This window comes from Trichosurus vulpecula, chromosome 2 (genome assembly GCF_011100635.1).
Source record: "Trichosurus vulpecula isolate mTriVul1 chromosome 2, mTriVul1.pri, whole genome shotgun sequence".
NCBI lineage: Eukaryota > Metazoa > Chordata > Mammalia > Diprotodontia > Phalangeridae > Trichosurus > Trichosurus vulpecula.
The window spans coordinates 179,778,754-179,795,927 of NC_050574.1; the positions used below are offsets into that span (position 1 = coordinate 179,778,754).

Below are 17,174 nucleotides of genomic sequence, written 5' to 3' on the forward strand. Positions count from 1 at the left end.
TGGGGAAGCATCTGGTAGGATGGGGCCAAACCAGTGCTCCCTTTTCTTTGGTCTCTCCCTGCCAGCAAATATCAAAGGAGCAATTAAGAGCTGGAAGGAACCTGAGAGATCATGCAGTCCAATCCCTCATTTTGCAGATAAAGACTCTGAGACCCAAAGAGGGAAGGGCATTTGTCCATGGTTGCATAGAGTATGAAAGAGCCAGATTAAATTTCAAGTCTTAAGATGCTGAATCCACCTGAATCCTCCTTTCCATTGCATATACTTCCTATATACCACACCTCCATTTGTGTCTAATAGCATCAAGGGTTAGCTCCACTGATAGGCATTTCTTCAAATTTTGCCATATATAGACAAAACAGATTAAAGGAAGAGCTTTTGCCCTTATCTTCAGTCTCCAGACTTCTGATTTCATGGGGCTTCAACTGCTGATTTCCATCGTGACTCAGAATTAATGGAAGCCTTTCCTCCAAAGTATAGACCTTGTCTCAGGTAACTAGCAAGGCTAGGACAATGTTACAAATTTCAGTAGGATGCTGCTTGTTTATGCTTAGCTTTCATGCACCTTCACCAAATATTGCTCAGTTGAATTTAGGTATTAAGTGCAAAGGAGAGGACCCAAAGTGATCAGAAATTTTAGAAAGGAGAAATCCCTTACTCCTCCTTTTCATAGAGGAGGTAGAACCTGAACTGGACCTTGAGGGAAAGGAGGGATTTCAATCATGAAAAATGGGGAGAAGGGAATCCATTTTAGTTATGGAATATCCTCTCCTACCTCAGTGCCTTTGCTCTCATTGAGAGAACGACAGCGAGGACAAAAACAGGTGCTAGTACTTAGCCAGCTGGCTAGAATACAACATGAGGTAACACTCACAGATTGAAGGCCTTTGTTTCCAGGACAAGGGGGTTAGTCTTTATTTGGTTAGCAGTGGAGAGCCACCAAAAACTTTTAAACAGAGGAACTCTATGATATGAATGGTAGATTACATAGATTACCCAGGCATTACTTTGGAGAATCAATCAGGGGCAAGAGACTAGAAACACAGGGACCAAGGAAGAGACTTTTACAGTACTAATCTGTTGAAAGGTAGTAAGAGCCAGAAATAGGGTGGTTATGGTGAGTTTAAAAAAGAGGAAATGAACACAAGAGGTGTTGTGGAGGCAAGTCAGCTGAACTTGGCAAGTGATTAAATTTGGGGGAAAGGATGAGTCACAACTCCAAGGCTTAAAGTCAGGGTGGTCCAGAGGATGGTGGCACCAGCAACAAGTTGAAAAGTTAGGGAAGGGACAGGTTTTAGAGGAGAATGATGTTCAGTTTTTGACACATGAAACATAAGATCCCTATAGGATATCTGAGTGGTGATAGCTATTTGGTAGACACTTGTAAATATGGAACTAAAATTCTGGAGGGAAGTCAGACCTCGCAAAATGTGAATTTGGGAATCACCTTTGTAGTGGTGCTAATTGAAGCCTCGGACCCAGAGAAAAAGACAAGTTTGGGGAGAAGGCAAAGGCAGTTATAGGGATTTTGAGGGTATGGGAGGAGGTTGAGTCAGCAAAGGAGACACACAAAAGAAGCTTTTAGAGAGGTGAAGAACTATGATAGTCTGTTGTCAAGGAAGATGAGAAACAAGTGTAACAGATTAGCACTAGCATTAGACTCAGCAGATAGAGGTTAAGGAGAATGAGGACCAAAGGAGTAGATTCATCAATAAAGAGGTCATTAAGAGACCTTTGAGAGAGAGAATGAGCAGTTTTATTAGGGTGACAAGAGACTAAAAAGGATGTAGGAGTGGATGAGGAAGTCAAGGAAATGAGGAGGGATTGCTCCTTTTAAAAGTTTAGGAGGAGGGAAAGAAGATAGTTTGAGGGATAGCAGGGATAAGCAAAAGTTTTGGAGGTTTTGTTTTAGGAAATGGGTCACTTTAGAATCAAAGGGGCCTCAAATGCCAGCCATTCCAGGTCATAGCTGAGCACAAAGTTCCTCTGGTCTGTATGCCATAACCTAGAAGTGATCATCCAGTCTTCTGTTTAAGATCTTTGGTCTTGAAGCCCCAGGATAGCTGATTCCACTTGTTGGATGGTTCTAATTGTTAAGAAGGTTCTATAAATCAAGCCTAAATTTACCACTGGGCAACTTCTACCCATTGCTCCTAGTCTGTCCTTTGGGGCAAAGCACAACCAGGCAAATCCCTCTTTCACATAGTTGCTCTTCAAACGCTTGAAAATAGTAGTCATATGTGCCTCACCTCACCCCAAGTCTCTTCTTCAGGGGAAACATCCTGATTTCTTCAGCTGATCCTTGTATGGCATAATATCACAGCCCTGCCTCATTCTGGTATCTATCTATAAGTCCCCCATCCTGTGCTTGTGATGTTGATTTTTTGAGCCTAAATATAAGACTCAACATTTATCCTTATTAAATTTCATCTTCTTAGATTTGTCCCAGTATTCTGCCTTATCAGAGTCTTTTTGGATACTGATTCTGTCATCCAACATGCTAGCTCTCCTCAGTTTTGTGTTATCTGCAAGTTTGATAAGCATGTTATCAGTGCTTTTATCCAAGTCATTAATAAAAATGTTAAACAGCCCTGGGCCAGGCACAAGTCCCTAAAGCACACCACTCCAGACTTCCTATCTGACCAGTAATGACTGCCTTTTGAGTCTGGACATTCAGTTCTGAATTCTCCCAGCTTATCATCTAGCCCACAATTTTCCATCTTTTCCACAAGAATGACAGTATAGATAGCATTCTCACGATCTCCTTACTTGCTAGTAAAACAATGGAAATGAAGTTGCTGTTGGCAGAAGAGAAGGGTCTTGCCGAGAGAGAGAGGTTGGAGATGCTTGAAAGCAGTAAGATATGAGTAAAAGTATTTTCAAGCACTAATGAAAGCCAGATTGAGGTCAAATAGAAAAACTTTGTGGTGGACCTGGCTAACACAGTTTCATCACTTCCTCCAACATTATTCAGCCTGTCAGAAGTAATGCTTATGGTTGAGTTTCACCCTCAGAGTCCGCATGATATACCCACAAGTGACTTTGAAGTCACCACTTTAAACTCCTGTCCAGTCTGTGACCTCATGACTCAAAACTTGCTCAGTCTCATCTAGGCTAAACTAAGTAGATTGGTCCTAATTTTTATTTGAATGGGAGACTTTCTGGAAATATCAAATGTTATAGGTGTTTGGGACCTGACAATACTTGAAATAAGCCTGCCCCATCAGACCACTTGGACAACATCTATCCCTATCGTAGGCTATGGTGTATACAATGAACACTTTGGAAGGGCAGAAAGCCCTTTATATTAAACTACTAGAACCAAAGAAAATCAAACTATCCTTAAAGCTGTCAGAGACATCCCGATAAAGAAAGGTGATCATGTTATCTGGCAACCAGCTGGCTACTTACTTGGTTAGCAAAGAAGAAGGCACTATTTTATTATTCAGCCAAGTTAGACCATCATCCCATATGCTGTATATTGAAAAATTATTCCTGGGTCTGAGCATCACATTTAGGAGAAGATACAACTGGGAGTAGACTTCTTGAGCTATTTATCTACACGTTTGTATGAATGGTCTCTGAACCAAATTATTGCAGAATGGTGAATACTGGACAAAATCCTTATCCTCGTAGATCAACTAAAAGCCATCCTGCACCGGTTAGAAATGCTCCTTTGGAAAATACCACCTTGAACATGTTTCAACTTAACAAACCTTGGATTATTAAATACATCTTCCACCACCCTACAGTCTTTTTGAGAACCATATTCTTTATCTAGGCCTTATTACCTGGCAGCATCTGATTCCTAAGACATAGAAATCAAGTAAGGAGTCTCTCCCCAACCCCGAATCTCAAAATCTTCCTGTTTTCCCAAAAAGACGTCGATGAAAAATGGAGTCATTGTGCTATTGCTGTTGTGGCATCCGGTCCTAAAACAGTCAAGTGCCTTTTAAACTGGACCATCTGACTGAAAGGCTTCGTTTCTCAAGATGCCTTCCACAAACACTTCATCCTTTCCCTTACCTTATTTGAAATGCCTACCAGTCATCCCCTGATAAATTCTTCTTGAAGGAGTGCTTATATTAAGACCCTCTATCAGATCCCATTCTTTCTTCAAGAAGGTCCCTTATCTTCTCAAAACACTCTCTTGGGAGAATCTTCCTAGTGCTGATCACTTTACCCAGAAAGGATGCTATGCTCTAAGCTCTGTGACATGACCTCCCCATCCACTATAAATCTTAACAGCAATTAATCTTGGTCTTTCCCCAATTTCATTCCCAGTGCCTGGAATTCACTTCCTCTTTCCCACCCCCATCTTCATCACCGCCTATTGAAATCCTTTAGGGCCTAGTTCAACTTGCCACTTATTCCATAAACCTTTCTCTGTTCTCCCAAACTCACTGGTTGGCTCCTTAGTTTTTGAACCTCTCCTTAAACCTCTCTTTACCCTAGTCTAATTTATATTAAAGTTGGTTGTATACATCTTATCTCCTCCATTAGTTTGTAAGTTCTTTAAGGTTGGGACTTATATCTTATTCATCTTTATGTCTCCCACAACACCTTGCTTAAATGCTTGTCCAGTTGGATCAAATTAATTACTATCAGTGATAAGAAATAAGATAAATTGTTGAATATTTTACTTTATTTCATCAGGTCATGGTATCATTCATATATTTACTTATTTCCAAAGAACTCATAGAGAGTTCATTAGTATAGTACTTCTTACACTTATGCCATTTAAATTTCTTTCTCATCTCATTAGATGTCTTCATAAATTGCAGTGACCCAAAATATTTATCACATGATGACAAATCACCATTTGGTAATGAGTTTCCATGGACTTAGCTAGGCTGGGCCTTGTAAAAGAGAGAAATGCACAGTCTCTTTGTCAGGTCCATATTCAAAGCCCATACTTCCAGCTTGGACAGGACCTACCAGAGTTTGTACTCTGTTATCATAGCTTTAAAGAACCCAGAGTAACCTCTCTGCCAGGATGAGGGTATCAGAGTAAAGTTTTAGTGAAAAGCCATGTATTTAATATCATAGAAAAATTAATGTTATACTGAATACATCCTTGCTGAGAAATGTCATCCGTAGTAATTTAACCCTTTCCAGAGGATTAGCAAATATATAACATGGGCCATTCAGTTCTTTTTGTTTTATTCTGCATTCAGTTGTCTATTGCTTTTGATGATTTTCCCTAATTATTCTGTCGAAAATCTCTCTTCCCTTGTAAGCCAAATTCACTTTTTATTTGAAGAGAGCATATGGTGAAAGTTTATGTAGCCAGTTTCTTAGTTTTAATTCATTTGTGTCCTGAATAGAGCCTGTGTTATGAAAGTCACCTAACCTACAAAAAGACTTCTTATAGTTTAAAAATGTGGCATACTAGCATGTCTCAAACAGGTGCGTGTTGTTTTTCCTGCCTACCATGAGTTGATGTTTTTATAACATCAGTCAAGGCAAGGTGCAGCCTCCCTTGTAAGCAGAAGTTGAGTTAGACTTTATCCCAGCTGACAGGATTTCAGTCTTGGTAATAAAACAAAAAAGCAGCTCAAGGCTTCGTTAACAGAAAAACATCAGCCATGTCCAAAATACTGCTTTAACAGCGAGATTGGAATTTTATTTTATCTGAGTGTTGGGTAGTTGTCAGGACAGCTACATTCCATGGGGCCCCACACACTAACCAGGGCTTTGAATAGAATGTTCACAGCCAGCTAGAAAGGCAGAAATGTCTACGCAAACAATCATTCCTTACATTTATATTGAGTTTTACAGTTTTCAAAGCATTTTCACATGACCTCATTTCATTGGCTCTCCAAAATGTTCCCATGAGGAAGGCAAGGTAGATATTGTTCCCATTTTGCAGACGAAAAAACAGGTTAGGAGGGGTAACTTGCCAAAAATCTTGAATAAGACTAGCAAGTGACAAAACCTGGGACCTGAACCTAGGTCTCTCTGACCCCTTCTTGTTCAGTGTTCTTGGTAACTGAGCAGGTAGCTTTCTCCGGCTAAGTGTATGCCTCTAATCCCTTACCAGAGAGATTTCCCTGCTAAAAGATTTAAATGCTAGGTTATTTCTTAAACTATCATTGGAAGGTCAACTTTTCAGATATAGTTATCTTCGAAATCTTGATGATAGGACCTGTGTATTCTCAAGCCAAAATGTTCCACAAACTGAATTTTTAATATTTTGAAATTTAGGATATGCAGGGAGATAAAACTGTAGAATTTTATTTCAGGTAGACCTGAAGGAACTTATGAGATCATCTACTCCAACCTCCTTATTTTACACAAAAAGAAACTGAGGCTCAGACAGGGTTGTATGACCGGCCCAAAACTGAACAGCTAATGGCAAAACTAGGACTGTAACCTAGAAAGTTGAATGGGAATTGTTATAATTTATAGGTTCAGCCTCACTCTAGGAAATGCTCATCATTTGTATTATGTTGACATGAATTTGACAGTCTGCTTTATTATACAAACATAAAATCAAGCCAAGCCAGAAACAGCCGTAGAACCTCCTTGGTTTTTTTTTTGTTTTTGTTTTTGTTTTTGTTTTTTACTTCCCTTAGGTAGCTTGCTTTCCTGAAGGAAGAGTTTCTTGCTTAAAAAAAAAAAAGCATTTATCACTTTATCCAAACCTGGAAAGAAGAGTTTGTAATAGACTGAAAGTTTAGGCGGGGCAAGGGATACATCCAAAATATTCATGCATAATTCAAATCCTTTGAAAAGAATTTTTAAACTATGTAAATTTCAGCTTGATTCAACAATCATTTGTGAGTCATTATCTATGTGATGTGTGAGATACTTTGCTAGGCACAGGAGATACAAATGAAAATATTCCCTGCCCATAAGGACCTTTTATTTTTGCATTGGTCTATGTGGAAAGTTAGGTGGGTGATCCGAACTTTCTTTTTGCATTCAAATTACCAGTACCTTGAAGAGAGGTTGCTATTTTGGACTTGCAAGGCACAACTCTTGAGTTGAAATTTTAGTAAGAATGCAGAGAATAGCCCGTTTTCACGCCTTACCTCAGTGGGGTCCTAGCCCCAGTGTTTAAAGGCAGATGGCATTAAATATGGGAAAATAACTAGGATAAAGACTAAGTTGATATGAAATTCAAGATATTAGCAATGTTAATAATGCTTAGCTATTTGGAATTTCTCAGAGACCTCAAAGTAGCTTAAAAAAAAAAAGGCTTGGGTTGGTTTTTATTACTCCCTGTCTAAAATCTGAAGCTAAAGGAGTACCTGGAGTGGAAGTGGGATAGAGGGAGGGGAAGGGAAATGGGAAACATGAGTTTTTGTTGTTAATGCTTTTGTACCAACTGATTTTTATGGATGTAATGAACACAGAGAAACACAGAATGTTGTCAGAAACAAATGGGTCCTGAATGGGTTCCCTGTTCTCAGTAAGAGTGAAGCTTTTACAATAGAAAGAAAAAAGAATGTTACTCTCAGAAGTCCTTGGAATTGTCACAATTAATTGTCAGAATAAGAACTAGGCTTATAGATCATTACTCAAGCTAGAAGGGACCCTAGAGATCATTTATTCTAGTCTCATCATTTGACAGATGAAGAAATTGAAGTCTAGAAATGTGAAGTGAGTTGCCCAAAGTGGCAGCACTAGAACCACCATCTTCAGAACCCCGAAGCTTTTCTCTGCTAGAGAGAGTAGTTTGTTCTCCTATTTTTTTTCCAAGAGGTGATTGCAATAAGGTTGGTGGTATAGTTTTAATACTATGACAAATTCTGTCTGTGCTGTTCATCCTCAGTGGTTCCTCTGAGGTCATCTAGTCCTGCCTTCCTAATCCCCTCCTTTTATAGCTGAGGAGACCAAAGTGCAAAGAGTTGAAACCCCTTACCTCCAGTCACGCAGACTAGAACCTAGAAACCCATGAGGATGTGAGCTGGGACTTTTCAGAAGCAGATCTCTTTAAATTGAAATTTGAAACTGCCTCTACCCAGACTTGAAAGAGTATGTTTAAGACCCCTGTTGTCACATTTTCAATTTGTTAGAGCTACCCAAAGAGAATTTGTAGCCATCAGAAATTGACTTCATAGCGAGAAAGAATGCCTGTATTATGGCAAACCTGATACAGTCTAAGATAATGTGGTACAGTTTTGTGATTTTTTTGGTTTATGAAACAAGTGAATTTCTATTCCCATGTTTTCAGATAGTGGCCAGAACTCTAGTTCCAGTAGCAAAGGTGAGCGTCTGAGTGCCAAGTTACGATCGTTACCTGGGACAAATGAACCTTATGAAAGTAGCAGTAACAAAGAAATAGGTGAGTGCCATTGCTTCTGTTAGTGGAGTAGGGCTAATGAATGCATTGGGGATTTGGCATTCATTTTAAATGTGGCAGTGTTAAGAATTTTTTAATGGATGGATGCTTATAAGAAAAAATTGAGAAAATTTGGTGTTGTGTTTATTCTGTTCACTGTGAATTTCATAATTTTGTTGCTGACAAGAAATTGGTTCATGTTTGTTTATTTCAATGTAATCCTTGTGAAATAGTTAAATAAATGTAATGCTATTCATAATAACATAATCAATGAAACATCTGTTTTGAACCATAGATGCCTCATATGTGGATCCACTGGGCCCACAAACAGAAAGACCAAAAACTGCAGCCAAAAAAAGGATGGATGAGGACGATTTTGCTGATGAAGAATTAGGAGATGACTTGCTTCCTGAATAATCTGTATTTTAATATTATTTACTATATCAGATGGGGTCTCCTTACAAGAAAACATTTATGTTAACTTTTTGATAAAATACCTTACATTTAATTTTGTATACTGTCAAATTTGTTGAATTTCAAAACTTAAATAAAACTATTCCCTATGTCAGTGACCTTATTCATTATGTCACATAGTGGGTGGAGGAGAAACGTTACTTTACTTTTCAAAATATCCATGATAAGGCCTTAGTTAAGTTTAATTGCTAGGAGTTTGAAACTTAAAAGGCATTGAACCTGTTGCCTGATGGGGATTATAACTTTGTTAAATCAACATATTAGAGATTCTCACAATGAGGAGTGATGTGCTCAATACAAGGTCCACAGCTATGACCTGTAGTTTCTTAGAGTATCATAGAATTTTAGAGTTGAAAAAGACAGATAGAGATCTTTTAATCCAACCTTCTCATCCTGCACAAGAGGAAACAGTATGGGAGATTTGCCATTATCATAGCTAATTTGTGCCAGAGCTGGGGTTTGAACAAAGGGCTTCTCTCTACTACACCCAAAGTGTCAAACTGGCTACCACCAGGCAGCATGTAGCCCACCACCCTCCTGAGTGAGGCCCGAACCATAGGATAAATGTAATTGGGAGATATGTAACAAAAGAAATAAAAACGCAAAAAAATACAGATATTATATTTTAAAAGTAAAAATCACCAAATTTTCTTTGAATATAGTTTTATGATTATAAAAATGAATAATTTATTACCTTGTTTACTAATTTTTGTTAGTATTGACTAGTATGGCTATGGTTGATCTTAAAAGAATAATCTCCCCCTCTCAAATACTAGTTATTATTGGTAATTTTGGAGGAGTCAGGAGGTGAAAGATAGGATAGGAGGTAAAGAGGTAGTTTATGCAACAATACTTTGATGATCTTGCTAAGATGAAGCTCAGAGCTGGGTGGTGGAGATATGATCCATAGGAGGGAGGTCCAGCTTGGCACATAGAGCAAAAATCAGAGAAAAGTTTGAAGTACATGGAAGGCAGAGTTCAGAACCTTACATACAAACACATGGGCAAAATTGCCAAATGGTCCTGGGACTGTTGCAGTTCACAGGCAAGCTCCTATCTTTGCTAATTGAGATCTGTTTGCGGTGAAAGATGAAGAAAAATGTTTATTATAAAGAACTTTGTGATGTTTCTAGTATTTGAAGGGCTATTAGTAAAAAATAGGAATGTCTGTCTTCCTTTGCTTGGTAGCTATTATATTTGCACTGTAAATTTTATATTTTCACTTGACTAAAGCGCCCTGTGGCACACTCTACACTTTGTCATGCCCTCTGTTTCTGTGCACCAGCACTGATTCTTCTGTGCAGTGCTGAAGCATATTGTGGGTTGGGCAACCTTCACTTTTAATTCCAGGTTTCACTCATGTTGGCAAAGAACCATGTCAGTGGCAAGCATTCTACTGGAGCTGATGTGGAAATTAAGCAGATGAGAGACATTTCTAAGAAAGCAAGACAAGCCCAAAGTGATAAGTGTGGGGCAGCTCTTCCTCTTCTCCTATTGCTGTTTTCCTCATCTCTCTCTCTCATACTATATGGAAGATCCTGCCATGCATTGATAGAAATTCACTCCCTATCAGTAGCCTAGTTAGAAAAGGCTTTCTACAACCTACAAAAGTAAATTCTCTCCTCAAACTGGGCCATTGATCTATGATTTTGATCCATATATCCCTGAAATTCATTCTGTGATCAAAAGTATACAGGAGACAATATTTTGCTGCATTCATATTCAGTGAGTCTTTAAGTGAAAGAGGTTGAGTATGAAAGAGTCTTTACTGCAAGTTATATAAAGTAAGAAAATAAGTTTATATAGAAATATAAAACTATAAATTAAAACTTATTTTAAGTTTTATTTTATGGGAAGAGTATACATGTCATTCTAAGAGTGGTAAGAAAAGATCACACAATTTTTCAGATGAGATGGGAGCTAAACTATTTCTTTTCTGAAGCAAAAAATGAGTTTTTTTGTGTTTAATTTGTGGATATAGTATTAGTTTCCCGAAGGAATACAATTTAAAATGGCACTACTAAATACATCATTCTGAAGTATGATCAACACTTGGGTAAAATAAGAGAAGAAAAATTAAGAAATTTGAAATCTGCACTTGAAAAATGACAAAAATTATTTACAGAATTGCAGATTACAGAAATCCATGAGTACAGCAAGAGTATGGTCAAAACTTGTTATATCATTTCAGAACTTGTAGCTAAATGTTCAAAGTGTTTTAGTGAAGGTGAATTTGTGAAGGAGTATATGGTGAAAGCCACTAGGATTCTCTGTCCCTTCAAAATTAAAATTTCAAAATATTTCATTGTCACAAAACACTGTCGCAGAAAGAATTAACAAAATTGCCAGTATCTTAACTTAAACCAGAAGTGGAAAATTGTCTTGGCTTTTTCAATTGCAAAGTCCAGATGTTAGTGGACTGGCTTAATTAGCTATATTTATTCACACATGTGACAAAGATCTTACTGTGAGTGAAGAATTGCTTTACATCCTTTCTCAATGACACCATAACAGGTAAAGATATTTTTAAGGAAGTCTGTGGACCTTCAAAAAAGTATAACCTTTAGTTATCAAAACTAGTGTATATGGCCCTAAATGGTACAGCAGCAGTGACAAGGGAAACAAATGGATTTGGAGCTCAGTTATTGGCTAAGCAGAATGAAATTGTCCCTAACAGTAAGTTTCATCGTGTTCACTGCATTATACTCAAGCAAAATTGGAGCATGAGCTGAAGTTTGTTAAGAAAACATTCTTAAGGACTGGATCAACTATGGTTTCCTTCTTGGTTATTCTTAGAAGTTTGAATAGAGCAAGGAAGGTTCACTTCATTATACAGATGTTTCTACCTTCCTTGTCAGAAGGTTTTTATGCATTTTGGGCAACTTTGTCATGAAATCAAAATGTTTTTTTCACAATGAAAGGAGAGTCATCAGGACAATTTGATAATAATTAGAACTGGTTTCAAGATTTGGTTTTCATTGTAGATATCATGAGGCATTTAAAGGAGTTGAATTTAAAATTTTAGGGTCAAAGTTATAACAACATATGACTGCATTAACATTTAAGATAAAACTTGGTCCCTGGGAGAGGCAACTAAAAAATTGGGATATGATTCTTTTTCTTACATGAAAAAAGTATCAAGACTGCTTTGGTTCTTGTAATTTCAGCAAATATGCCTCTAATATTCAGAAATTACTGTTTGAATTTGAAAGATGATTTGAAGAATACAAAATACGTGAAAACTTTTTTTTATTCTTCAGTGCTCTATTTTCTTTTGATGCTGAGAGAACAAAAAGGAACATTCAAAAGGAACTTGATGAAATTCAATAGAAGACAGTGCTTTAAAAAAGCATGTTAGTGTTCCAGATTTTTATTCTTACTTGCCAAGACATTTTGTTGAAATGTACATTTATTACAAGAATTTTAGCAATGTTTGTTAGTACCTATCTATGCAAGCAGTTGTTTTCATTCCAGAAGACTATTAAAACTTAATTTGGGACAAGATTAACAAGTCAATCAACATTTTTTAAGTGCCTACTATGTGCCAAGCACTGTGCAAATGAGTATTTATCACCCATACTTGAAAACTGCATACATGCATGTACACACATACATACATACGTACATACATGAAAGCTTATACTTGATAATGATAAAATAGTTTTTGGCAAAAGTAATTTTTAGCAAAAAATATTAAATTAATTTTGAATATTCTTGTAGTAACATGTTTTGTAATGATTTTTAATCTATTCATTTTTAAAGCATAAAATTATATGCTTTTCATCTATAACTAGGTCCTACCTGATTTGTATGCATATGTGTGATAAATATATAAATACACATAAATATTGAAAACAAATTGTCAGGTTCATAATGACAATACATTTCTTTTTTATGCATCAGTTATTTCTAATTCCTATCTTTTTTGTTGCTATATTAATAAAAAAAGAAATATATACACTTGTGATTTTCTAAGCCAGTATGTGGCCTGCAGGGAGCCTTCTTTTATTTGAGTTTGACACCACAGTCCCAATGACACTCAGCCCTAATGATGTGTATTATAGTGGCCAGGATGAAGCTAGGCAGGGAAGGTAGATGGAGTGAAGCATTCATGGGCAAGAACCTACTGGAGCCACCTAGTGGAGGGCGGTGAAGGGGAATGGCCAAAATGTTGGTCCCGTATGAAGAGGTCATTGGTTGTTTCAGTCACGTCCAATTCTTCATGACCCCACTTGGGGTTTTCTTGGCAAATGAATAATGGATTTCCTTCTCCAGCTTCTTTTACAGATGAGGAACTGAGGCAAACATGGTTAAGTGACTTACCCAGGGTCACACAGCTAGTAAGTATCTGAGGCCAGATTTGAACCCATGAGGATGGGTCTGTCTGACTCCAGGCCCAGCACTCTACCCACTGTGCCATCTAGCTGCCCAGTATTCAGAGGACCTAAATTCAAATACTATTCCTGATGCTTATTCTCTATGTGACCTTAAGCACGTCTGTGTTTCCCCTCTAACTCTAAATCCTACTCATTGGCATCTAAGTGGTACAGTAGATAGAATGCTGGACCTGAAGTCAGGAAGACCTGAGTTCAAATTCAGCTCAGCCCTTAATAGCTGTGTGACCCAGGTAAGTCATTTAACTTCTATTTGACCTTTTTTCCCCTCATCTATAGAGGAAAGGTGACAATAGCACCTGCTTCCCAGAGTTGTGAGGATAAGATGGCATAGTATGTATAAAGTTCTTTATAAGCCTTAAAGTGTTGTCTAAATGCTAGATATTGTTATTCAGACTAAGAACCTGTGATGTATCCTTGGAAAAAGAAGCTTCAGTAATCGGCCTTGTGGCCTTAGTTCTTCAGAGGCACTTGGCTAGAAAGGAGATAACAGAGAGGTCATGAAAACATTCATGACCAAGATCACACACGCCCTTTGACAGCACCGCCCTCCCACCCCCCACCCCCACCAAGGTATATGGGAGTAAAGTGAAGGAGTGCATCCCTAGAAAAACAGAAACCCATCCCCACTGTTCATCCTCCTTTTAAAAGGAATGAGGTCAGCTATCATAAAATAAAAAAATCCCTTGCTGGGGCAGGACTGAAGGACAGAACGTGATTATGAAACTGAAGGACTTGGAGAGCAGGTCCTGCTGCAAAAACTTTAGAGGATGGAAAGGGCAAGGGGGAAGGCAGTCAATAGTCAATAAACACGAAGTGCCTACTGTGTGCCAGGCGCTATGCTAAGCACTGGGGTTACAAAGAAAAGCAAAGACAGTCCCTGCCCTCAAGGAGCTCACAAGGTAATGGAGGAAGACACATAAAATAGAAACAGAGGGAGGGCACCAGGTACAGAGTTGAGAAGGGAGGAAGACAAAAGCCTGCAGTCCGGTGGGAAATAATGATGTTTCTACCCTGAATCCACTCTTTAAATAGAGGAGTTGAGAGGAGCTCTCTGATGTCCACACTTCGTTTTCTCCAGTCAAAGGGAGGTAGGGATCCAGGGGGCAGGAGATATGGAGGAGGTGAGTTTCAGAGCTGATTTGATCTTCCAGGAAGATGAGTTTGAGGGGACAATGGTTAGATCCAGGTAAGCAGCCAGGTGGAAAATGGTGAGGTGACTGCCCTGGGAATCACTAGCCTTCATATATCACTGACTGTATGCCAGGCACTGTGCTAAACACTTTACAAATATGGTCTCATTTGATCCCCATAACAATCCTGAGAGATAGAGACTATCATTATCATCCCCTTTTTACAGCTGAGGAAACTGAGGCAATCAGAGTTTAAATGACTTGTTCAGGGTAACACAGGGTCTGGGACCAGATTTGAACTCAGGTCTTTCTGATTCCAGGATTAGCATTCTATTCTATTCATTATGCCACCCAGCTTTCCACTCAAGCCCAGGGTTGGGCTGGGGCTCTGACCTTCTGGGCAGGTTAGTGGGAGAAGAGAGGAGGTGGTAGGAACGGACTGCCCCACTAGAGCAAATATGTCTGTCTAAGATAAGAGTTGTCCTTGGCCCTAGGGAGGCCCAAAGTGGCCATCTTTAGATGCTTATAAATTCTAAAGGATCTGTGATCTCATTGATGCAGTTACTCCTTCCTCTGGTACAAAGTACATTTTTGAATCTTCTCTTCCTATGATGTTTTTGCTCACATATTTCTAAAAATATTCCAAGGAGAATCCAATAAAGGGGAAGACCTTTCTTTGACTATTTTACTACTTTAGGGAGTAAAGGACCTGGATATTTCTATCTTAAGTTGTCTATCCCTTACTCTCACCATGTGACGCACCCATATCCTTTTCCAGTGATACTGTTCAGTCATGTCTGACTCTTTGTGGCCCCTTTTGGGGTTTTATTGGCAAAGACACTGGAGTAGTTTGCCATTTCCTTCTCCAGCTCAGTCTACAGATGAGGAACAGAAGCAAACAGGGTTAAGTGACTTGCCAAGGGTCAAACAGCTAGTAAATGTCTGAGGCTGCATTTGAAGTCAGGAAGATGAGCCTTCCTGACTCCAGGCCCAGCACTCTATCCATTTGTACTATCAATTAAGTTGGGTGTCTTTGATTGAGTCTTACTAGGTGCTAAACCCCAGGCCCAAACCCCTATCTACTAGGTGCTAAGCCTATGTGGGCGTGAAGCCCTCAGGGTCCTAAGTGGGGTTGCTAAGACCAGAGCCAACAGTAGGAGCTGGAGTTCTGGTCACGCAGATGACATTTGATGATGGCTAAAGAGTGTATAAAAAGAGAGGACAGAGCTATTCGCTGGAGGCTCTCACTCTTGGAGGGCATGTTGATGTGGAGACTCTGGGCAGCTGTAGTTAAGAGCCCTCCAGCTTGTAAACCTGGATGTTTGGACTTTGTTAAACTCTGGTAACTATGAATTGAGATTTGAATCAGACAAGGTCTGTCTCTTGATGTTTGTAATTTGTTTGTATTTGCTCTGAAGTTCAGGGTGCTGGCTTTTTCCCCTGAACTAAGTGAATGATATTTGTATGTTGGATTGAAATGAGATTGTTAACCCCCTTAATGCTACTTTCCTAGCAGATCAAAAGAACCTGTGCCTGCAGCATTCTTGTTGTTGGGCTTGTGTTGGTTTTTCACCACCACAGCAGCTGCTAGTCGAAGTGTTGCAACACCATTGCACCAACTAGATGCCTTTTTCAGTCGTAAGTGTCCTCAGTGATGTCTTCTGGTTCATTTATGGTAAGAATGTCAACATGAATTATCTTTGGATATTTTTTTTAATCACAATGTAATTAGTAAAACATCACTCACTCAGAACCAAAGCTCTAGGTGACCAAATATGGGGGAAGAGGGGATTAGTGGGGACAGTGTGAATTTTATAAAGGAAGAGGTAGAAAATTTGTATGTGACTGAATAGTTGGGAACATCTTGCTATAGAATGATCATGCTCATAAAAATAACTCTTCCACCACCATAGATGGCAAAGTAAAATGGGTATTTCCTTTGCAATTCTTTTGAAACTACAGATCTGCTACTGCCATTTGAAATGCTAGTATCTACAGGCAATCCTCAATTTATGCCTGACTAGAATTCATCTCTTACAAATGAAACTTGGCATTTTTCTCCACTCCTCCCTTCCCTTCCCCTTCCCTTATTCCTACACCAAGAACTAAACATAATACTCCAGATATAATCTGACCAGGGGAGAGGATAATGGGACTATCACTTCCTAGTCCTAGACACTAAAACTTTCTAAATACAGCTTAAGATAATGTTAACTTCCTAGCTACTGTATCACATTATTGACTTATATTGGGTTTTCGCTACACTTAAGCCCCAGGTCTTTTACATGTGAAATTCAATCTAGCCACATCTCCCCAATTTTGGACTTGTGAAGTTGCTCCCTAAAGTCACCACAAGCCTTTTAATTCACCCCTATTTGTTGTTGTTCAGTCATTCATTTGCATCTAACTCTTCATGACCCCATTTGGGGTTTTCTTGGTAAAGGTAAGGGAGTGGTGTGCCATTTCCTTCTCCAGCTCATTTTACAGATGAGGAAACTGAGGCGAACAGGGTTAAGTGACTTGCCCAGAATTACACAGCTAGTAAGTATCCAAGGTCAGATTTGAACTTAGGTCTTCCTGCTTCCAGGCCCAGTGCTCTATCCACTGCTCCACCCAGCTGCATCATCCCTATTAAATTCTATCTAAATAGATTCAGCAGAGTGATCGGGATTCTGTCACCCAGTGTATTAGCTATCCTTCCAGCTTTGTGTCATCTACAGATTCAATACTCTTGCCATCTATATCCTTTATCGATAATGCTGAATATCAGTGAATCATGGACTACCATGATCTCAGAAGAAGCTGACACAAATAACATAAAAGGAAATGGGAAAATCCATGGGGGGCTTACCTCTTAGGGGTGATCATGGGATTTAGAGTTGG

General features: G+C 38.8%; 1 protein-coding gene across 2 annotated transcripts in view; it reads left to right on the forward strand.

The window, feature by feature from the left end:
- The window catches only part of IFT88 (intraflagellar transport 88), a 118,435-nt gene extending 109,577 nt beyond the window's left edge, over positions 1-8,858 (forward strand). For both annotated transcript variants that reach the window (XM_036747391.1, XM_036747392.1), the window contains 2 exons: positions 8,183-8,293; positions 8,586-8,858. In XM_036747391.1, coding sequence (XP_036603286.1) covers positions 8,183-8,293; positions 8,586-8,707 — 233 coding nt within the window. In that variant the 3' untranslated portion in view covers positions 8,708-8,858. The remainder of the gene's footprint in view (positions 1-8,182; positions 8,294-8,585) is intronic.
- The last annotated feature ends 8,316 nt before the right edge of the window (positions 8,859-17,174 follow it).